A 23,843-nucleotide genomic window follows, 5' to 3' on the forward strand; every position below is an offset into this window, starting at 1 on the left:
GCCCTAAGAACAGCAAGAACCAACTTACTAACCAGCATGAACAGTGACAAGCCAGAGAAGCAGAGAAGGTGAGAAATTCACACTTCGCCAGTAATAGGATGCACCCCGCCCCCACCACAATTAGGTTGATTGCAAGAAATACACAGCAGGATTGCAGTGAGCTTCTTGATGTCAAAAACCCAAAATAATGGAGTAGAAATCACTGAACTTTAAAAGAGGCCAAAACCCAAGAATCTTGTACCTAAATTGAATTGTGTGTGTCAACAGAAACATTCTCAGGCAGAAATAGTCGCAGGTAGGTATAGGGCTGAGGTAAACCTCCTGAAAAAAAAAGAAAAGAAAAGACAGAAATTTTGGAAAGTTTATGCCGAACAGATGTATATTAATTTTTAAAAAAAGAAACAGAAATCGTGGTAAATGTGGCTGCGTGTCAGCACTGAGATTAGTTAAATGTACAGGCAAAATAATTGTTTCAAAAATAGCTATAAAATTGATAATATTCTTTAAACCCGAAAATTATATTTAGAAAGGGAAGGGAAGCACATTTATAATAACCATATGTTGAAATTAACAAAGAATAGAAAAGAGAAAGGAAGGAAACATTTCATTTCTCATCTTCCATAAAAAAGACTGTTACTAATTTGTAACTGGTGTTAGAGATCAGTTCACCAAACCTTTATGGACATTACTAGAAAAAGTGAAATCAAGAAATCTACCTTCCAAACAACCGCAAGAATACTTAGAGAAACAAGCAAACAAACATCCTTTGTGCACAGCAAAGGAAACCATGGATAAAATGAAAAGGCAACCTACAAAATGGGAAAAAATATTTGCAAATTATGTATCTGATAAGGGGTTAATATCCAAAATATAAATAGAACTTATACGACTTAATAGCAAAAAAAAAAAAAAACAAAAAAACAAAAAACAACACAAAAAACAACCAAACAATCGATTAAAAAATGGGCAGAGCATCTCAATTGACATTCTTTCAGAGAAGACCTACAGATGGCCGGCAAGTACATGAAAGGGTACTCAACATCACTAATCATCAGGGAAACGCAAATCAAAACCACAGTGAGACAGAACCTCACACCTGCTAGAATGGCTGTTACCAACAAAACAACAAGCATTGGCCAGGAAGTGGAGCAAAGGGAACCCTCACTCTCTGTTGACGGACTTGCAAATGGTGCAGCCACTATGGAAAACAGTATGGAGGTGCCTCGAAAATTTTAAAATAGAGCTACCAGATGATTCAGCCATCCCACTTCTGGGTATTTATCCAACGAAAGCAAAAACACTAACTTGAAAACATACATGCACCCCCGTGCTCACTGCCACATTATGTACAAGAGCCAAGACATGAAAACAACCCAAATGTCCACCAATGGACGAATGGATACAGAAAATGTGGTGTGTGTGGATAGATGGATGGATGGATGGGCAGGTAGGTAGATGGATCAATTGATCAATTAATCCAGGGAACAGATTGGTGGTTGCCAGAGGTGGGGGCTGGGGGGGGCTGGGTGAAATGGGTGAAGGGAGTTAAAGATACACAGTTCCAGTTATAAAATAAATAAGTCATGGGGACATAATGTACATCATGATGACTGTGGCTAGTAGTACTGTATTACATAATTTAAAGCTTCTAAGAGAGTAGATTTTATTTTATTTTTTTTAAATTTTTTTTAAATGTTTTATTTATTTATTTATTTTTTTTTTTTTTCAACGTTTTTTATTTATTTTTGGGACAGAGAGAGACAGAGCATGAACGGGGGAGGGGCAGAGAGAGAGGGAGACACAGAATCGGAAACAGGCTCCAGGCTCCGAGCCATCAGCCCAGAGCCCGACGCGGGGCTCGAACTCACAGACCGCGAGATCGTGACCTGGCTGAAGTCGGACGCCCAACCGACTGCGCCACCCAGGCGCCCCTGTTTTATTTATTTTTGGCAGAGAGAGAGAGAGACAGAGCATGAGCAGGGGAGGGTCAGAGAGAGAGGGAGACACAGAATCCGAAGCAGGCTCCAGGCTCTGAGCCATCAGCACAGAGCCCGATGCGGGGCTCAAACTCACAGACTGCGAGATCATGACCTGAGCCGAAGTTGGACGCTCAACCGACTGAGCCACCCAGGCGCCCCAAGAGAGTAGATTTTAAAAGTTCTCATCACAAGAAAAAAAATTCTGTAACTATGCGTGGTAACAGATGTTAACTAAACTTACTGTGATCATTGTATCATGATATTGAAATATCGAATCATCACGTTGTGCACCTGAAACTAACATAATGTGGCATTACATGTCAGTTATACTTCAATTTTAAAAAACACACTGCAGTTTAAAAAGACAAAGAAAACAGTACACATGGAACCAGCCTAACGCAAAATGAAGAATTAAGACCCAATGTAAAAGTTCTGAAATAAAGGATAGGTTAAGGTTGCCCATAAAAAGGCTCTCAGGATAATTAAAAATGAAAACATCCTTGGCACAAGAGCAGACACTCAGATCCGTGGAACAGAATAGAGAACCCAGAAATGGACCCACAAACATATGGCCAACTAATCTTTGACAAAGCAGGAAAGAATATCCAATGGGAGAAAGACAGTCTCTTCAGCAAGTGGTGCTGGGAAAACTGGACAGCGACATGCGTAAAAATGAACCTGGACCACTTTCTTACACCAGACACAAAAATAAACTCAAAATGGATGAAAGACCTCAATGTAAGACAGGAAGCCATCAAAATCCTCGAGGAGAAAGCAGGCAAAACCTCTTGGACCCTGGCCACAGCAACTTCTTACTCAACACGTCTCCAGAGGCAAGGGAAACAAAAGCAAAAATGAACTACTGGGACCTCATCAAAATAAAAAGCTTCTGCACAGCAAAGGAAACAATCAACAAAACTAAAAGACAACCCATAGAATGGGAGAAGATATTGTAAAACGACATATCAAAGGGTTAGTATCCAAAATCTATAAAGAACTTATCAAACTCAACACCCAAAAAAACAAATAATCCAGTGAAGAAATGGGCAAAAGACATGAATAGACACTTCTCCAAAGAAGGCATCCAGATGGCCAACCGACACATGAAAAAATGCTCCACATCACTCATCATCAGGGAAATACAAATCAAAACCACAATGAGATACCACCTTCTACCTGTCAGAATGGCTAACATTAACAACTCAGGAAACAACAGATGTTGGCGAGGATGCGGAGAAAGAGGATCTCTTTGGCATTGTTGGTGGGAATGCAAGCTGGTGCAGCCACTCTGGAAAACAGTATGGAGGTTCGTCAAAAAACTAAAAATAGAACTACCCTACAACCCAGCAATTGCACTACTAGGTATTTATTCAGGGGATACAGGTGTGCTGTTTCGAAGGGACACATGCACCCCCATGTTTATAGCAGCACTATCAACAATAGCCAAAGTATGGAAAGGGCCCACATGTCCATGGATGGATGAATGGATAAAGAAGATGTGGTATATATGTACAATGGAGTATTACTCAGCAATCAAAAAGAATGAAATCTTGCCATTTGCAACTACATGGATGGAACCAGAAGGTATTATGCTAAGTGAAATTAGTCAGTCAGAAAAAGACAAATATCATATGGCTTCACTCATATGAGGACTTTAAGAGACAAAACAGATGAACACAAGGGAAGGGAAACAAAAATAATATAAAAACAGGGAGAGGGACAAAACAGAAGAGACTCATAAATATGGAGAACAAACTGAGGGTTACTGGAGGGGTGTGGGAGGGGGGATGGGCTAAATGGGGAAGGAGCACTAAGGAATCTACTCCCGAAATCATTGTTGCACTATATACTAACTAATTTGGATGTAAATTTTAAAAATAAAATAAAAAAAAAAGCCCTTCAGATACTAAAAAAAAAAAAAGAAAAAAGAAAAAAGAAAACATCCGGGAATATATTGTGTAGACGTTTCACACAGAGAGGGCAGGAGTGCACCAGGCTGTGTTCCCTGGAAGAAGCTGAATAATGGTGAATGTTCCCTAATGACCACACCTTAACAATGAATGTTATGCAAACACGGGCAAAAAGGTTATGCGGCAAAAATCAACATAAGGCAAAAGCATAATTAAAAGTGTTTAAAGAACTCTGATGTTGATAAAAGATAAAATCTACTATGAGGGCAGACAGAGAATTGAAAATCGTAATGAAAATTCCTTGGAAGTAAACCAAGGAAACAAGGTAACAGCAGTGGGAGAGTTCAACACATCAAAGTTACTTATCTCAGATGAAATAACGAGAAATACAGGTGGAGGAAATACAGGTAATACGAAGGTAACTTCTATGCACGTACGAAAGCCTCGTACCACAGAGGCGATACCTTCATAAAAGCTCATATTCTTGGTTACAAAGAAAATCGTCCCAAATAGGTCATATTTACTTTCCACAATGCAATAAAACTAGAAAATTTAAATGTAAACTAGAAACTCAAAATTCCAGTGACTTGGAAATCATAAAACACTTTCCTAAAGAATCTGTAGAGTGGCAGAGGGAATGAAAACACACGATAAAATATTGTGAAGCCAACAGGGAAACAATAAAACTATCAAAACGTGGGAGACATTACTAAAGCTCTTCTCAGTGGAAAATTTCCTGCCTTAGTTGCCTTAATTAGTAAATAATAAAAAAAAATTAAAATAAGTCAGCTACGGAAGTTACTAGAAATGACAACAAATAAGCAACACGGGAACACACACAGAAAGACGAAACAAACACAAAAACATTATAGAATTAAAACTAAGGGAAAGGAAGAAGGAATTGCCATAGCAGTGGAAGATCCCCTCACCATTCAGGTCCACCAAATTTTTGTAGCGAAGGAATTTGGTCCAGTCTTGTTAAATTCTCCAAGGTTTTAAGAGGAGAGAGAAGTGCATATTTTTTAAGTTTTTTATTTGTATTTATTTTGAGAGAGAAAGAGAGAGAGAGAGAGAGAGAGTGAGAGAATCCCCAGCAGGTTCCGTACTGTCAGTGCAAAGCCTGATGCAGGACTTGATCCCAGGAACCGTGAGATCATGACTTCAGCTGAAATCAAGAGTCGGACACTGACCCAACTGAGCCACCAAGGCGCCCCAGAGAAGTGCATATTTTTAACATGAGGTTTTCTGCTTTATAAAATGACGTGTGAGCCCAATAAAACAGGGCTATAAGCTGTATTTGGCTGGTAAGCCTGCAAGTAGGCAACTTCCAGGTTGGACTACTTACTTGGGCTTGACTTCATTTCAAGAATTTATATTTTCCAGAAAAATCTCCATTTCGTGTAGATGTTCCAATGTATTTTCACAAAACTGTATCAAGTATTCTTTTTTAAATTTCCCACATTTTTTCATTCCAGTTTTAGTGGCAACTCTATTTAATTCTTAATTAAATATGCTATATTTTTCAATGTATTGCATTTTTTTCTAAGAGTCAACTCATGAAATTACTCATTAAGTTGGAAGGGTTTTTGGTTTTTAATTTTTAGATTCCAAATGGGTAGGATCCTTAGTCAAACTTTTATTAATTTCTGGTTTATTTTTTTTAATTTTTTTAATGTTTATTTATTTTTGACAGAGAGAGAGAGAGAGAGAGAGAGAGAGAGAGCATAAGTGGGGGAGGGGCAGCGAGAGAGGGAGACACAGAATCCGAAGCAGGCTCCAGGCTCTGAGCTGTCAGCACAGAGCCCGAAGCGGGGCTCGAACTCACAGACCGCGAGATCGTGACCTGGGCCGAAGCCGGATGTTCAACCGACTGAGCCGCCCAGGTGCTCCAGGAATGACTTATTAAATAAAGCTCAATACTGGTCGGGGTGTTCTGAGATGGCCCTCTCACGTATTCCTTTCGGTACACCTTGCCGGACAGAAATGTTATTTACATATGAAGGACTGTAGCAAGTTCTTGTCTTCCGCATAATACTCTTGCCTCTAGGAATCCAACACGGTTTCTGTGTTCATGATGTAGTGTGTATACCAGGAAGAAACAACCTTCCCAAATGGGATTCTGAGCCTGGTTTGCTCACCTCTATTATTAAATGAAGCGCTGACCTTCCTGCCAGTGAAAAACAGGATACGGGTATCCTTGACAGAAGTGGGATCATAATTAATTAAATGTCATCTGTGGTTTCTTGGGATAAAATAATTATTGAAAGCAAGGCTTTCGAAGACCCATGTAGTTCCTGTGTTTGACCTTTACGGCAGCAATGATGACTACAAGGAATGTGGAGGGCGGGCTGCTTGTGAACGCCCTTGAGAGAGAAAACAAGCTCAGACCTTGAAACCCTCAGCTCTGGTCACAGTCAGAGGACAAGAGTGATTCCAAGGTGGCCCCAAAAGAATCACGTGCTTCAGGCAACTGCAGGCAGGACCCCAAGGTTCACTGCGTGGTCTGTAGAGTTGTTAAGATGAGATCATGGACTCCCCAGATCTCTGATGTAAAATAAATTTAGGGCACTGATCGGAAGGAAAGGAGTGCGACCTAAGTCTTGGAATGGGGATCTCTGGGTGGATTCAGAATACAGAATGCCCGAGTCTCCCTCGTGTCCTCTCTGAGATCTCCCTGAGATCAGACAAGACCAGCTTGAAGATCTGGAAGAAACACAGCTGCAGTGGCTGCCTTGAAGGGGGATGCCTATTTTCAAGATCTACTCCCACCGAATTTTGCTGCCTTTACACCCATGCTTACGATCAGATCGGACACGTTCCAGGAGAAGTTTCAAGTCCGGTAGGAGAGAACACAGAGAGGTGAGATGCTGGTAATTTCTATCAGTGTTAACATTGGATTCCAGGGCGCTAAAACAAGGGAGAGGGAATATAATATCCGCTGAGGACGCTCTTACTGAAATGGGTACTCATTACCAGAAATTGTTTTTATTACCTTGGTTTGGGTAGTTAGAAGTGGCTCAGACAGTCTGATCTTTGGCTGAAGGTTGGATTCAATATGGCCAACTATCAATACGTTTAAGATGATAGACTTTCCCTGGCATAACACAGAAGAAGGAATTGCTCCCAGAGTCAGGAAGGTTGGAGTTGATTTCTCATGAACATCTACCCCAACTATATATCCCCAGAGGACCTAAAAAGGATTCCCCTCCTTAAAGCAACGAGCAACCATCCTTCAATTCATAGACTCTGTTCTAGGGTCAGGCTTGACTCCTACCAGCATAACCTCAGAAGTGGCTGGAGCTTGTCATCCATCCAAAGGTGACAGCAGGAGACTATCTGGAACAGTAATTGGTAACCAACACATTCACCTATAGGTCTGAAATACCTAGGTGACGTCATGACCCTGGAGTATGTGTGTATGTGTGTGTCCTGTTTAGTCACCGCTTCAATGCCCTGCTGTCACCCTAAGTGACCTATACCTACCAAAATCACACACACACACACACACACACACACACACACACACACACACACACAAATAATGTATCTACAAGATATGTGGTTAAGACCTTAAATTCATATGGTCTGACCAGCAACGTGAACCAGGCAAGTTACTTACTTCATTTTTGTCATCTACAAAAATGAGAATCCTACTACTTAGTACCTATGATATGAGAACAAAGAAGTTAATAAAGTTAAAAAGTTAATGAAGCCTATAACAGTGTGTGGCCAAGGTAAAGACTGCACCTGTGTTATTCTGCTGTTATTGGGGACATGGTGAGCTTACATAAGCGTTGGTCATCGTTATCCTCACCCAGCTAAGACTTAACCATGGCAAGATCCAAGTACATTCAGCAATAGTGCACTGACAAGGAGTGACATATATAATAGTTTGATGCTATTTGTGAGTATTCACAAAGGCAAATATTTGGATATATTCCTGTAACTGACCTCCGCCAGGACTTTGGCTTTGTGAATTACTTCCAGTTTGTAAGTCGCGAATCCCTGGGCGGCGAGTTTCTGGCAGGAGACTGGGGAGGGGCCTCACTCCACGGAGATAACCTCAAACAAGGAAACACCTTCTCAAAGTTGTGCCTTAGACTAGCACTTCTCAAACTTTCCTGCATATATGTATAACCTGGGACTGTGGTTAAAATTCAGGCTCTTGGGGCACCTGGGTGGCTCAGTCCAACTTACACGTCTGACTCCTGATTTCAGCTCAGGTCATGATCTCACTGTTAGTGACTATGAGCCCCCACATGAGTACAGAGCCTGCTTGGGATTCTCTCTGTCTCTCTCTCTCTCTCTCTCTCTCTCCCTCTCTCTGTCCCTCCCCCATGTGAGCTCGCTTGCTCTCTCTCTCAAAATAAGTAAATAACTTTAAAAAATGCAGGCTCTGAATCAGCAGATCTGGGGTGGACCCGAGCTTTGGCATTTTAAGCAAGCTCCCAGGTGATGCCTAGTCTGCAGGTCCCTGGCCCACGGACGGAGGAGGGAGAAAGCTGGGGCATCCGGAGGGCTGGCCGACCACAGACTGTCCTCGTCCTTCGTCAAATTCCCAAAGGAAAAATCTCCTCTGCCTTACAGGCATTTACCTCTAAGTCAGACCTTCTTGCTCAGACAAGTGCTCACAGCTTTAGATTTTTCCTTGGGTCCAAAGTCCCCTGGTTATGTCAGTGGACACACTGCTGTCTGTAACTTGATGAGATTGTTAAAGAAGGTTGCAGGCTTCTGGGCCCCGCTGTGAGTCTGACTCTACTGGTCTGTTTTTTAACACGCCCCCCCAGGTGTTTTCTGATGTGCATCAGGTTCAGGACCTTCTGTTTTCGGCTACAAAGCCCCAAGTGTCCCTCCGCCCACTATACGCCTTCTGCTTCACTCATGCAGACTGTGGGCAAGCATCCTCCCTCACACACAGGAAACAAGCGTGCGTTCTAGCTCACAACAGTCCCAGAGCATCCAAACCAGTACCAGACTTGCATGAATGTGAGGCAGACGTGAGCGCTCCTCCGAATTAGGCTTCCACTTTCGTCTTCTAGGAGATCGCAAATGGTCACAGGAGAGGTCATGATCGTGACTAATCGGCAAAGGACGTACCTGTAAGGAACAGGCAGCCGAGGTGGGGAAGACGTGCATGCGAAGGCGTGGGCACAACAGGCCCATTGCTAACGGTGCCACGTGACTCCGGCCACGGTTTTGTTCTTTGCAGTTCAGTGACTTGTCTCAAAATGAACCAAAGTGAACCTGGCCAACCACAGAAATGAGCAAGTTCACACACAGCGGCCGCCTGATAAATCTTTTCAAGGTCGAGGTAACGGGGTCAAATTCACTCTCCAGACAGAGGTGGGCCTAAAAGCAAACTACGAACCCGTTAGGAGATAGGAAGTCATTTCAAAAGCCCACATTTGCTGGAATTTCCTGACATTCTGCACCTTCGAGAGGCAGAAAGGAAATCGAGGAGAAAGAAGGCAAGGCCTACCTTGGTTTCAAAAGAGGGCCTTCTGTTCTGTAAGGGCAGGAGCCCCCAAGGGAAGCTTGCAGGGGGAGAGGTCGGCATCAGCACCCGCGAGTGGGGCCCTTGCAGAGGCCCCAAGTGGCCGAAAATGTCTTTTGGTTTGACTGCTTTTGGGAAACTGTGTGCAAAGCTAGCTGAATTCGTTCCAGATGGCCACATGGGTGTGGCTGGTGAAACTATTAAAATCTGGAGAGCTGTCAAAACTAGCCCTTGGGACTTGAAGACACCAGGGCCTTATTCCCCTGTGAAGGAGGCTGCAGGCTCGGAGGGGCCCCCGGAGCCACCGTGGGAAACGCAGAGGTGTGAGGAACAGGCGGGTCGTGGCAGAAAACCCGAGTCCTTTTCAAGCAGCCTTTCTCAACCCGCTTCTATGAAAGTGGTAAGCTTTGCAGATACTGTTTTTGGGTGCAGATACTTTTTGGGGTGACTAATTTGTCAATTCTTCCAAAGGCGGCACATGACCAGTAGCAAGAGGCAATGGAGAGAAGTTGCTTCCCCCACATGCGAGGCAGGTCTTAGGGCGCTGGGCTTAATTAAATGCCTCCAGGGGCTGCAATGCGAGATCTGCAGGCTTGCAGTTTCTGGGCTGAAGGGGAGATCCTGGCCAAAAGCATCCAGGAAAGGGGGATTCTGGTTCCCAGCTGGCGTTCGGGCAAAAGTCCCCTCGGCTGCAGAGGCTGATAAAACGGAAGAAGAACCGCGAGCACCAGGGGGTGTGGAATGGAGTCAAAGTGACGAGAAAGAGCCTTTGCAGTCAAGGGCCAAAGAGGAAGCCATGGGCATCAGGCGCAAATTCTGGTTTTCTGTTTATTTAACTCTGAGCACATCTGCCCTCACGGCGCACACACGCGTGTGCACGCACACGCACGCAGGGGCAGCACTGAATGCAAATTGGCCACAGGCCCAGACAGCAATCCCAGACCCTGCAGCCTGCCTTCCATGGTGTCCTCTGGAAAACCAGCTCCACACACACAGGCTGCAGCTGTCTGGCTGCGGGCTCTGTGTCCAGGAAATCCCGCCGAGCTGCCTAATCCAGGGAGCTTGCTATTACACGCTTAGGCGGCAAGGCACCCCACTCCCGAGGAACCACCTAATGAAAGCCTCATGTGTCAAATTGGGTTGCACAGACACACTTAGGCTACTCCAGCCGGGCCTTGTGCCGAAGGTATGACCTCACCGTCGGGCAGACCGGCAGGGACCCCAGAAAGAGAAGAGCGGTGCGTGGGCCAGACCCGCTCCTAATCACGGCCAGCTTGGATGGACGGAGGCACTGCCCCCTCTCCCGCTGCCCCGGGACACCGGGGTCTGCGGGCCCGGAGGCACCATCATCTTACAAGCTAAGCATGGAGCTTAGGCTGCAGCCCAGACACCCCGTGTTTTTGGCATTATCCCCATAAAAATTTCTGCCACGCCAGGAGTTTCATGCCAGAGAATAACTTAATTCAGTAAGGCTGAATCTCCGTGGAGAACTCCCAGTTACAGAAGCTAGAAAGGAAGGATATAATTAGGACCTATTTTTTTGTTTGTTTGTTTTAACAGAAGCTCAAAAGGCCCATTTCAGAGAAAGACACTGAAAAACAGTCCATCCATATCCAGAATGCAGTACCCCAGAAATGTCACTTACCAGCGTCATTTTGCAGAACTCTTAAAGACACGGTTCAGTCTCAGACTGGGCATCTATCACTTAGTTCTTTTCACGCTTAGGCAATTAATAAACTGGGTAGAAAGTTCCTTCTCTGTGCACGGCTGCCCTGTCTTCATACCTTCTGTATTAAAGCTTGTGTGGGCAACAAAACAGAACCTCGAAGAAGCTGAACTTCAAATGTAAAGAAATGTGGGGCGCCTGGGTGGCTCAGGTCATGATCTCAAGGTTCATGAGTTTGAGCCCCAAGTCGGGCTCTCTGCTGTCGGCACAGAGCCTGCTTCAGATTCTCTGTGCTCCTCTCTCTCTCTCTGCCCTTGCACTCTCTCTCTCTCTCAAAAAGAAATAAATATTAAAAAAAAGTAAAAGTCTTTACCTGATGGAGTGACTGCAAAGCAGCTGATGGCCTCAGCTTTTGTTAAAGGAACTAACAGAAATTCTCTGCAAGAGAACTGTGAAGTTCTTTTAACTTCTGGGAAGTTCTTCCTTTGGCATTCCTTTGAGTAAGATGAGCGGTAAGTAAATTGGTGACACTTGAAAGCTCTTAAACCGAACGGAAATTTGCCACGGGCGCACAAGATCCCTCGGGACTCCAAGACCTCGTGGAATCAGGGAAGATTTGCAACAATGTAAAAACTCCCTGTGAGCTGAGATCTGATGACTGAATACACAAAGAACCGGAAAGAACTTTGAGGCAGACCCCACGATTTCATCGGAGTAACTCACCCACAATAGCCCTGGCTCATTTTTTTTTTTTTTATTAAATATAACTAATTCCATTTGCTTCTAGTCCATTCCACTTAGGTTTTGTTACACGAGTTGTGGGCAGAGACTCAAAAGCGCAAAATCTTCGTTCCACGAACAGAGGTATAAATTAAGATTTCTATTATTTTAAGAAGGAAACTTTTTCTGGAAATGTATCTCCGAAATGATGATGGGGGTCAACGGAAAACAGACTTTGCTATACGATATGTGCTTCGCTCCGGCTTTTCAGAAATATCTAAAGCAAGCAGCTAAATATAAAGCAAGGTCAAAATCAGGCCTGCAAAGACATGGTGAATCACAATCAATCAGAGCCGTTAAGGACAAGGCTGGGACTGCTCATACCGCTGAACACCCCTGATGAAACATCTCTTTCCTGAACCAGAAAATAAATGGTCACAGCTGCGCTTCGTGGTTGGCGCTGGGGTTCATTCGCCATATGGCCACCCTTATTATCATCCTTCCGGCAACTCCAGCAAAGTAACAGGAGCGAGCGGTTTCTTCCAATCAGGAAGATTGGAAGTTTGCAAGTTGCAAGTTGCAAGCTGGCCTGTATGTTTGCAGGCCAAGCAAACATCTCCCTCCCATGGTCCTTTCCTTCAAAGGACTTCCCGACCCCATCATCCCCTGCTTCCTTTTTTTCACTTACACACTTCATGCTCTACCTGAGAGTCCCAATGCCCACCACGCTGGACCCCGGAGGCCCGGGATCAAGCTGCTTTTCAGAGGGGGGGAGGGTGTTGAAAAAAATAAATAAATAAGAAGGCTTTTTCTTGGACCTTCAGTCAAGGCAGAATCTGAACGTCGGGGGGGTCACAACAGGTTTGGGGTAGCCTCCGGGTTTTAGACGAGGAAAGAACCTCAGAGATGTCAGGTGTTGTTTTTTTAGAACTTTTTGAAAGTACAGTGAAACCTCACTCCCCCACCCGCCCCCGCCCCTTTGAGGTTGTATATAGAAACCCAGTAAGTAAAACAGATAGGAAAGAGCTGTTATACCCAGACAACGGCACATGATTTGGCCGTAAAAAAGAAAAAAAAAATGTACTAATACACGCTACAATATGGAGAAACCTTACGAACATTATGCTAAGTAAGAGCGGCCAGTCACAAAGGATCCCTACGTTGTGGGATTCCATTGATATGACATGTCCAGAGAGGCACATCCACAGAGACCAGCAGATTGGTGGTTGCCTAGGGCTTGGGTGATAGAGGGATTGAGAGGTGGCAGCTAAAAGGCAGAGCTTCTTTTCGGAGTGGTGAAAATGTCCTAAAATTGATTATGGCATTGGTTACCCAAATCTGTGAATACACTAAAAGCCACTGATTCACAAAATTTCAGTGGGTGAATGTTATGGCATGTGAGTTCTGGCTCAGTAACGCTATTTAAAAGAGAGGGAGGGGAGATGGAAAGAATTATGGTGGCTGTTCCACTCGCCCAGCCTCCTTCTTCACCCTGCCCTGCCAGTGGCCCCAGAACCACCTCTGCAGGGCCCTGGGACTCCACGGAATATTGTTTGAAAAACCCTAATGTAGCCCTCAAATGTAAACTGAGACATGAGCCCAAGCCTTCTGACCCCAAGTGCAAGGCCCTTTAACACCAACGTCTCGCTGGGGCACCCGGGTGGCTCAGCCAGTTAAGGGTCCAACTCTTGATTTCGCCTCCGGTCACGATCTCACAATTCATGAGTTCAAGCCCCGGGTGGGGCTCTGCGCTGACAGTTCGGAGCCTGCTTGGGATTCTCCTTCTCTCCCCCTCTCTCTGCCCCTCCCCTGCTCACACTCTCTGTGTCTCAAAACAAATGAATAAGCTTGGGGGCGGGGGGGAGTCTTGCTGACAAGCTGGGGCTCATCTCGGGGGCCGTGCCGCGTGCCGGGGTCTCACCGTCCATGTCCAGGCGCTGCATGATGATGGCCAGTTCCACCTCACTCGGCATGTACCCCAAAGAGCGCATGGCCATTCCTAGCTCCTGCTTGGAGATGAAGCCGTTCCCATCTCGGTCCAGAACCCGAAAGGCCTCTCGGATCTCTACAAGGGGAAAGCAAAGAAGGTCCAACGGTCACACGTCTTGGTCTCTTGCGCTGAAATGATTGGTGATACTCTGCTGAACACTCCTAACTGCTTTACGAATAGCAATAGGTCAGAACCGTTTAATCAGATGAAAAAAAGCAGCCAAAAGAGGGACAAAAGAAAAGAGAGGAAGAAAAGAAAAAGCAAACAGAAAGGAAGAGAAAAGGAAATGCGAACTAAGGAAGGGAAGGGAAAAAAGAAAACCAGCTTCGGAAGGCCCGGACCATCCTTAAACCCCGCGGTCAGCGCACAGTTGGACTGTGGTCCCAGTTGACGCTCGTGTTAACCGAGGACACTTCCTGAGCAGGAACGAGCAGTTGGGTTTCAGCTGTGAGGAGAGAGCTGCCTCTTAACCTGGGCCATTCGTTTGCAGGAAAGAAGAGATTCCCCTTTGCCCACCGGTGTCTCAGCTCCCTACTGCTGTGGGAGAGGTACAGAGAGCTCTTTCAACCTCAAAGGAAGACAGGAGTTAAGTATCCTCCTGTTTTTATCTCATGCCTCTAATTTACAGCTGTTTTATGGCTATAAACAACCTCGGATCGATAAGAGTGTCATAAAGGCCCAAAAGGCATCTTTAATCACATCCTCTCCGGGCCGGCGGAGAATTGGACTCTGCTATCAATAAGGCCACTCCACTCGGCAGGTGATCGCCTGTCCTCTGACCCCAACCTGAGCTGTTCTGCGTTCCACCCAGAGCCCCTCCCTCCAGAGCCCCGGCAGCCCGTCAGTCCTGGGTGGGCTGGGTGCGTCCCACCACATCCTACCACCGCGAGGCAGGGCACAGGGAAGTCACTCGAGACCGTGGTCTCAAGATGACAGGTTCATCAATGGGATCTGAACAGCAGACTTGGCCGGCTTTGACCGCTCATCAATAAAGCCGGTGCAAGCCCAGGTATGGCAGCTGCCAACATCCATCATGCTGTTCAACAAGTATCAGCTGTCTGTACCCAGGGAGCACGGAATTAAGTGCCGCAGAGAACGAACAACAATCTGTTGGGTGCCGTGGTTCTCCTCCAGAGCCCTACGCTCCAGCCAGGAGGGAAAGATCCATGCAGAAGCTTGCAGGAATTCCTCCAACTAACATGAGACACTGGGCCTAACCCCTTTACCTACTAAATACCTCCCTAAATATCTGGCCGTGCTCCCGGCAAATACCCTGAACCACACCCTCACCCAAACAAGCTTCGTCCCTTCCCGTTGGTACCAATTTCCCTCGGCTGCTGTCACAAATCACCACAAACGTGGCAGCTTACCACAACAGAAATTTATTCTCGAAGCATCTGGAAGCCAGAAGCACGAAATCAGTACCCCTGGACCAAAATCAAGGTGTGGACGGGGTTGTGGTCTCTTAGGGCAGAATCTGTCCCTTGCCTCTTCCAGCTCTTGGTGGCTGCCTCTCGTTCCTCGGCTTGTGGCCAGGTCGCTCCAATCTCTCTGCCTTCATGGCCCCATCACCTTTTCCTCTGCTGTCTCCCATCTTCCCCTGCCTCTCACTTATCAGGACACTCATGAGGGCATCTAGGGCCCTCCCAGGTAACCCAGGATAAGCTCCTCACCGCAGGGCCCTCAACTTAGCATCTGCAAAAGCCTTTTTTTCCCCAGGAAATATTTACAGGCTCTAGGGATGAGGGCCTGGTACCTCCAGGGCCCCGTTTTCTGACCGCTGCACTGTCCCAGCCGGTATTTCCACCTGAGATGTCCTGTCTTCCTCTTTACCTGCCCAAAGCGTGTCAGGCCTCCCACAAAAACATCTTTGCTCACCATGGCCAATGTTCTCTCCCTGTCTGTTACTGGTCGGGGGGCGGGGGGGGTCATCCGTCTTCGGACTCTCACCCACACCCTGAAGGGGGCGCTACCCAGACAGGTGTCCAATGGTGGATCCTCCCTGCACAAGTAAGGATCCCATGTAAGTAGCAGATTCACCATGGGTACGAATTCTGCCTGCTGAATGCTTTCTGAGAATAGGTGTGGGCTCCAGCAGACAGAAGACCAGCCTGTGCGCCGGGACCCTAGGCTCCTGGCCAGGCGCATTAGCTAATTAGGTCCACAGCCAAACCCGGAGGCCTCAGATTTCTCATGTGTAAAATGAGCTGGGTTGGCCACGAGGATCCCTAAGGTCCTTCCAGACCTTTTCTGGGGATCTGTGGACATTGTTAAAGTGTTTAAGAGAAGAACAGGAAGCCTGTGTTCTCCTTCATACCCTATTAATCTGCTGTTCAAACGCCCCTCTTTTTTTCCATTGAGGATAAAGAAAAAATTTCAGTCTGGTCCAAATTCTGAATCAAGGGGTTTGTCTGCGCTTTTAGGCTTTTCTCACCAATGAAACATGCCCAAGATTCCCTAAGGCAGCCATATGTTTTCCTACCAAGTCCCAGGTGGCCCGGAAAGAGCTCAGAGCCACTGCTCAGCTTGAGGTCATGGCACTCAGCACTCGAGGACAGCGGGGCGGAGACCACGGCCTCATATGGCCTGAGCCCAGATGCCAAGGGCAGGAGGATGCAGACGCAGGGGCTCCCAAGGTGGGAGTCAGCTCACCAGGAAGTCAGCCTGACCCTGCCCTGCAGCGGGGGCGGGCTTCTCCCTCAGCCTCAATCCCCCCTTCTGAAAAATGGGTTGGGTGCTAGCCTCTACATCAGGCCTCTACTTCCAGAACTGGCACAAAGCATGCGGCAATAGAAAATGTCAGATGATGACAGGGGCCCAGGCTGGAGTCAAAGAAGAGGCCAGGGTCCTAGGCGGGCCATCTGGATGGCCGGCTTCCGGCTGACCTCTGCCCCCTGTTCTCCTTTCCCGAGTCACATCTCCACTTCTCCTCCGTCTGACTCAGTCGTGAGCTCCCTGGCTATTACAGGGCTTGGCCTCTTTCCGGGGATCCCCTGTATGTCCTAGAACTTACAAACGAACTGGCCTGTATCCCTACACGGGTCACCTCGGAGAGGCCAGACCAGGGATGTTTGTGAACTCGGCCTGGAAATGAGGGCCTTGAAGGGTATGCCTCCTGATCCCCACCTCACTGCCCGGGCTGCTCTACAGTTGCCTCCCCCTTGGGCTGCTGGAGTCGGACAGCGTCCATCCTGGAACTGCCCTGGGAAGGGACACGCTTCCCCGAGTCCTCGAACCCCCACGGTTTGCTGTTCTGCCGTGAGTAACCAGGCCAGCCCTGCTCCAGCCCTGCTCCAGCACCGCGCAGGTACACATCAGCTCAGAGTTCTGTTTTCTGTGGCCCCCAGTAAGTGGGACAAAGCTGTAATTCTGTTTGCCCAGAATATCTGCTCCTGGCTCCTGGGTAGAGAGAGAGAGAGAGAGAGAGAAAGAGAGAGAGAGTGTGTGTCTGCAAAGGCAGACAAAGCTCACTAACTTCGTTTTCTTTCAAAATAACAGGGACAAAAAAAAAAAAAAAAAAGTACAAAACTAGAAATCCATCATAGGAGCCTCTGGAGATTTAATCTTTCCAGGGTAGGGAAAGCCCAGGCAAACGAGAAGCTTATTAGAAGGAAATGGGTCTTGCAGCCGGAGACATGTGATGTGTGCCTCATTTTATTTTTATTTTTAATAGCAGAACAGGGTGTGAGAAATATGCCCATAAAACCAGCGGAGACACGGAAGCAGGCCGGATCCCCCTGCCTGTGGCTACAGGGCAGGCTGCTGGCAACACGAAGGGGCTCTGGCCACTGGCCACATCCTTGGGAAGTGGGGACCACAGATCAAGTTGCAGGAACAACCCAGTAATGCGGAGCACTTTTCCCTGGAATTTATCCCCTCTCTGGGCTAAAGTCCCTGGTGCTTCAGGGTTACATAAGCGTGCTGTGCTTTGGTCTTTAAGTACATTTCATGCTCACACAATATGTGCACATCAGGCAACGGTATGTGATTCTTCCACTTCCAAGATGCCTTTGCAGGCCACAGTAGAGGGGACAGTGGCGGTGACGAGAGCCTGTCCCACTGCCAGTTTGTGGTGTATGAAAGTGGCCATGGTTAAGTGCCTCTCTACCCTGATGTCCTGGGGCCGAGCAAGGTCTTGACTAGAAAGCACGCTGCTCTAGAGCCCAAAAGATTTACTTCTCATTACACCAGCAAGTGTATTTTCTTAAAAATATCAGAGCCACCACTGGGACGACCTGTATCCCTAAGAACCAGGCTTTGGGTCCATGACGCTCTCTAGGGACATAGCCAGTTCGGGCAAAAACAATGGCAGAGGCTGGACTATCATACAGAACGGATTCATCAGTCAGGTCACTCCAATAAAGTGTGCATGAGATGACATCCAACCAGAGTCAACAGTCGTCGGCTAGCGTTCTGGCCTTGAAGAAGCAGCTGAAATTCACAGCGCTAATTTGCAAACTCAACTCAGTAATGAAGAACAATACTTTTTCCTATCTCAATCCCTGCTAGATGTGAAATCTGCTTAGTCTCCACAGACATGTGTCTCTAGGAAGAATATGGGCTTCAGCCACAAGAAGCGATCACTCTGTTAACGAACAAGATGTGTTCTGTTGATAGACGTCACTGAGAAATGGCGGAACCAGAGACATGCAGTTCAGCATGGCAATTATTAAATACCCACAGAAGTGTACCAGAAAATACACGATCGGAGCCTCGTGGTCTTTATTCAGGAAAATTAATAGGACAGGGACTGGGTCAATGAGAAAAGAGATTTAGAAGGATTTGCACCTTCTCTGAGAAGGATGAATGAATACTTAGAGGTGATTAATACAACCATTCATTCGATGAAGAGTTGCTGTTTACTTATTACAGGCCATATGCTGTGCTGGAACAGTTGGGTAGCAAAAGAAACTTGCCAAGCTATGAGAAGATTATAGTCTAGTTGGTCTAGTCTAGTCTAGACCGAGAGGTAATGGGATCTTCATACCAGACAATGACAAGAGCAGGAATCGGAGTCCACACAAAACCCCATGGATGTCCTTCCATACGAGAGAGATGACCCTATGGAAGGGTCACACCGGAATCCTTTGGCATTAAGAAATGAGGGGAGGGGGCGCCTGGGTGGCTCAGTCAGTTGAGCATCCGACTTCGGCTCAGGTCACGATCTCACAGTCCATGAATTCGAGCCCTGCGTCGGGCTCCGTGCTGACTGCTCGGAGCCTGGAGCCTGCTTCGGATTCTGTCTCCCTCTCTCTGACCCTCCCTCGTTCATGCTCTGTCTCTCTCTGTCTCAAAAATAAATAAACATTAAAAAAAGAGAGAGAGATGAGGGGAGGAAGTGCACGAGGACGAGATGGCAAAGGGCCTTGGGAGCTGTGTGACCTTTACCCTGAAAACCAGGGGTGGCAAATGGTGGCCTGTGGCCAAATGTGGCCCCCCACCTGTTTGGTAAATAAGGCGGGTTTTTTTTGGAATGCATCCATGCTTGCTCATTTACACACTGTCTGGGTCTGTCATCTACAGTCCTACTGCTTCCACACTACACCTGTAAAATTGAGAAGTCGTGACAGCGACAGTTTGGCCCATGACCCCTGAAATACTCACACTTTGGCCTTTTATGGTTAAAATTTGTCAAGCCCTGCTGTAGGCCACACGGAGTCCTCAGTGGTTATAAATCCAATCAACCAATCAATCAATCAATAAAAGAAAGGATCAGATTGATTTTTTTAATGTTTATTTTTGAGAGAGAGAGAGAGAGAGAGAGAGAGAGAGAGTGTGTGTGTGTGTGTGTGTGTGTGTGTGTGTGTGTGAGCGGGGGAGGGGCAGAGAGAGTGGGGACGGGATGGGGACAGAGGATACGAAGCGGGCTCTGTGCTGCCAGCCCACAGGACTCCAGCTCACGAACCGTGAGATCATGACCTGAGCCAAAGTTGGACACTTAACCGACTGAGCCACCCTGGCGCCCCGGGATCAGACTGGTTTTTTTTTTTAATTTTTTTTAACATTTATTTATTTTTGAGACAGAGAGAGAGCATGAACAGGGGAGGGTCAGAGAAAGAGGGAGACACAGAATCTGAAACAGGCTCCAGGCTCTGAGCTGTCAGCACAGAGCCCGACGCGGGGCTCGAACCCACGGACCGCGAGATCATGACCTGAGCCGAAGTCGGCCGCTTAACCGACTGAGCCACCCAGGCGCCCCTAGACTGGTTTTTAAACCAAGGGTTCCGGCATCGGAGTGGCTGGGAGGTGAGAAGCGGGGGCCTTACTGGGAGGACTCACCACAGTCTGCGGGAAGGTGAGGAAGCCGGGCTCACCCCCACAGCGCTGCTAACAGGGTCTGAGGCTTTTCTGCGTGGCCAGGCGGGAGGGCTCAGGAGTCCAGCGTCTAGGAGAGGGAGCGTTGAGGATGATGCTGGGGTTTCTGCTTGGCCTGATGGGGTGAGGACCGATCACATTAACCGAGAGAGAATTCAGGAGGAGGCACATACTTGCAGAGAGGGAAGGGAAGGGGCGTTTTGGTCACACATTGTACAGGACCGTGAGACGTGCCAGGCGGCCAGATCTGGTGAGCATTTGGCCATACGGGACCAGCTACTGCTGACAGTAATACTGGGTACCCAACCAGAACGGAAAGTGGGAACAGAATGGCCGTAATTGCCCATAAAATGCTGGTTCGATCCCAATGCGGGTTTTAGCGTGAATGAGTTCCAATTCAATTCTGTTCAATCAGTCCACAAATACAACTAATTGGTTTCAATAAGCAGGAACACAGAGGTGAGGCCTCCGACAGCCAGGGGGGCGGGGTCCTCAAGGAGGACCCATGTGCCAGGAGGAAGTGGGGTCAGAAGTGTTCCCGCATTTCATAATAGTGAGGGGACAGGCCACAGAGACGGGGGGCAGGATGGGGCTCCGTGCTGCTTTGTATAATGCCCTTTGTTAAGCTGGATTTTTTTTTCGTGGTACTCTCTCCAAAGGGCTAAAGGATCCTCACTCCTAGGTTATTTGCTGTTTGCGGTGCGACTCCATCCATTTCGACAAAGTGATCATTCATTCTGTGCTACTTGCACAGACGTAGATGGTAAGGAACACTACTAAGAGGGGTCCCAACCCTGGAGGCATTTCTCTATTTCTCTGTCCTTTATCTAAGTGGAGTCCTGTTTCACAAAGGAGGCTGAAAGAATGCAAGGTGTACCCGAGGGAAAAGAGAGCGCCCAGGAGATAGGAGAGAGAAGTTGAAACAGAAAACACCTGGAAGGGGCGCCTGGGTGGCTCCGTGGGTCAAGCGTCTGACTTCGGCTCAGGTCACGATCCCACGTGAGTTCAAGCCCCGCGTCGGGCTCTGTGTCTCCCTATCTCTCTGCTCCTCCCCTGTTCATGTTCTGTCTCTCTCTCTCTCTCTCTCTCTCTCTCAAAAATAAACATTAAAACAAATTTTTTTTAAAGAAAACACCTGGCAATTACATGGGGGAGGAGGTGTGCTGCCTACTGATGCATTATGATCGCAAATCCATGTGTCGAAAGCTTATTTGTGGTTTGAATTTGTTCTGAATAACGTGTTTTGGTGACATTGTGCTGAAGGTGGATTTGAGGACCTTCTTATCCAACTCTCGCACCTGAAGTAGAGGGGACCATTGTGTCCTTGACACCACTGTGACGGCAACGGTGCCCATCACGTGATGGGCTTTTCCATTTTAAAAACCAGGAGGTGCACCCAGCAACGTGAGAGCATCTGGTCTGGGCAAGGCCACTCTTCGCCGATCTAAATGGCTCTCCGAAGACCCTGCCACACACTTGCTCTTGCTGTGCCAGGCTCATCTTGGTTGGCGGTGGTGCTTAAACTGTGCAGCAATCTCAGGAAGAGACGGAACGTCTCCCCATAGTCAGCGGTACAAGCCACGTAACTGTCCCTGGAGTAAAACCATCTTCAGAGCCAACAAAACCTTGCCAAGAGCCAACCTTGCAGCCAACACAGGTACCGTCACCTCCTACCTCCCTGCCCCAGCAGTGAGCGACCTAAGCCGGCAGCTGGTACCCAACTTTTAGTAGGAAGGACGGACTCTACCGAGAACCAACTCATAGAAAGGCACACCTCCAACTTTGGGCTTTCTTTCTTTCCTCTCCCCTTGGCCTGAACAATAACGTCAATAATCTCTCCCTAGCCTGAAGTAGGCTATTCCTTTATTGGCTACTTAGGAGGCATTCTCCTGTATGCTACTGGCTTATGATATATTACTATTATAAATGATAATTCCCACAATGAACCTGATTAAATAAATTATCAGCAAAGGCAATCTCAGGATCTAAGCATAATCTGTCTCGAACCAAACAAGGTGAGCCTTAGGAGAGCCCGGAAGGAGGCTGAGGATTGTAGTCAGTGCAACAAAGAGGGCTTTCCGGTAGGGGCACAGCGTGGGCGAGGGGGCAGAAGGGATGTACTCTCCCAAGAGGGTGGCAGGCAAGGGCCCCTGTTGGGAGGCACCTGCAAAAAGATATGGCTGGCCATAGTGACCATCCCTCCCAGATGGCATAATTGCCTCTGTGATCTAAGGTTAGAATATAGAGTTGAGCAGGGCTCCTGTAAGCCCACCAGCCCCAGACTCCCCATGAGTCACTGGTAACCCTGGGCACAGACAAGAGCCTGTGTTGAAAAACTTCAAGGGCCTTCAGAGCACTCAAGACTGGCGGGCCAGCGAGGCACTGCTCATCCTGGGTATCTCAAGCACCCCCATGTGTCTGGCCTTTTTCCTTACCTCATGGTCAAAATGGCACCTTGCATTAAAAAACAAAGCCAACTCCTCCCCTAGCTGGCGTTCAGAAAGAAAAGCATCTCAGTAACTCAATAGGGGGTGAAACTAGACAGAGACTCCATATCCCCAGGTCATGAAAAATAATCATTTCTTTCCTAAAATCGGGTGGCACAAGGCAGTCAAAAAGTTAGGGCCATTTGTAAGGGCTTAGGAGCTGGCACAGAGTTTATCTGTCCCCAAAATTATACCTCCATAGATAAAGCAGAAAATTCTGCTTTTAGCATGCCAGGTTGCTTCAGCTGATGGAAAATTCCCCAACAGTAAAAGAGCAAAGCAAATTAGAATAGACACTAACAATGAAAGCCCATCCCAGCCAGGGGCACCCTGTGTTGGACAGAATGTTCCAGGCAGGGCTGAAAGGAAAAATCATTAAATTAGATGTGAATATGTATGAGGGTGAGAATGGCCGGAGGGTCTTTATACAAAACAACAAGCTGATGAGTGAGGAGAGAAGAAGGGCAGTTTCCGTTCTTGGGGGGTTCTGGACTTGACCTCTGGGGTCAAAAGACCAGAGCTAGACCCGCACAGGGATGCAACATTTCACAGGTTACACATTGATGTATGGTCCTCAGGAAAACGCCCCCTAAATGTATAAAGAAAAAAATAATCATCTACTTCACCGGCCAGCAATAACCACCGCTAATAATACATTATGGCATTTTATTCCAAACTTTTTACATACACATATTCTTAATTACATTTGGATCATGCACTCTCTATAGCTTTGCACGTTTTTTTCCATTTAACACACAACCATCTCGATCTTCCATACAGTTTATTCGTCTTTAGAGCATCACTTCTGATGGCCACGTGGCGTTCCGTAATATGCCTACAGCGCAACTGGGCTCACCACGCTCCGAGTGTGGCACGTTGAGATCGTTTCTGCTCTTAAACAATGCTGCCTTGGAAATTCGTGTATGGAAATTTTCACGTGTGTTGATGCTCATTTCCTTAAGATGATATCCCAGGAATGGAACTGCCGGGTCAAAGGGCAGGAACATTTTTAAGGCACTTAATACATATTGCCAAGTTGCCCTCTAGGATCCATTTCTGCTCGCAACACCTGACACCAGCTGGGGGGTGGGGGGGTTCCCCACCCCTACTAATTCTCCAACTCTCTGGATATCCATCCGGCATCTGGTGATTCCATCCAACTCTGACATTAACTACTGCTCACAGGTAGTGTAGACCTCACAGGTCAAGCCCCACAAAACTGGCCTCGCTTCAGACGTCGGCCGCAAGTCTAGGCTACCTGTACTTCTGAATGTCCAGCTATA

General features: G+C 47.2%; 1 protein-coding gene across 2 annotated transcripts in view; it reads right to left on the reverse strand.

Annotated features, from left to right (window-relative positions):
• The window catches only part of CALN1 (calneuron 1), a 366,396-nt gene that overhangs the window by 234,241 nt on the left and 108,312 nt on the right, over positions 1-23,843 (reverse strand). For both annotated transcript variants that reach the window (XM_042971106.1, XM_042971105.1), the window contains exon 2: positions 13,691-13,834. In XM_042971106.1, the coding sequence (XP_042827040.1) occupies positions 13,691-13,766 (76 nt within the window). In that variant the 5' untranslated portion in view covers positions 13,767-13,834. The remainder of the gene's footprint in view (positions 1-13,690; positions 13,835-23,843) is intronic.

Source organism: Panthera tigris, chromosome E3 (genome assembly GCF_018350195.1).
Source record: "Panthera tigris isolate Pti1 chromosome E3, P.tigris_Pti1_mat1.1, whole genome shotgun sequence".
Classification (NCBI taxonomy): Eukaryota; Metazoa; Chordata; class Mammalia; order Carnivora; family Felidae; genus Panthera; species Panthera tigris.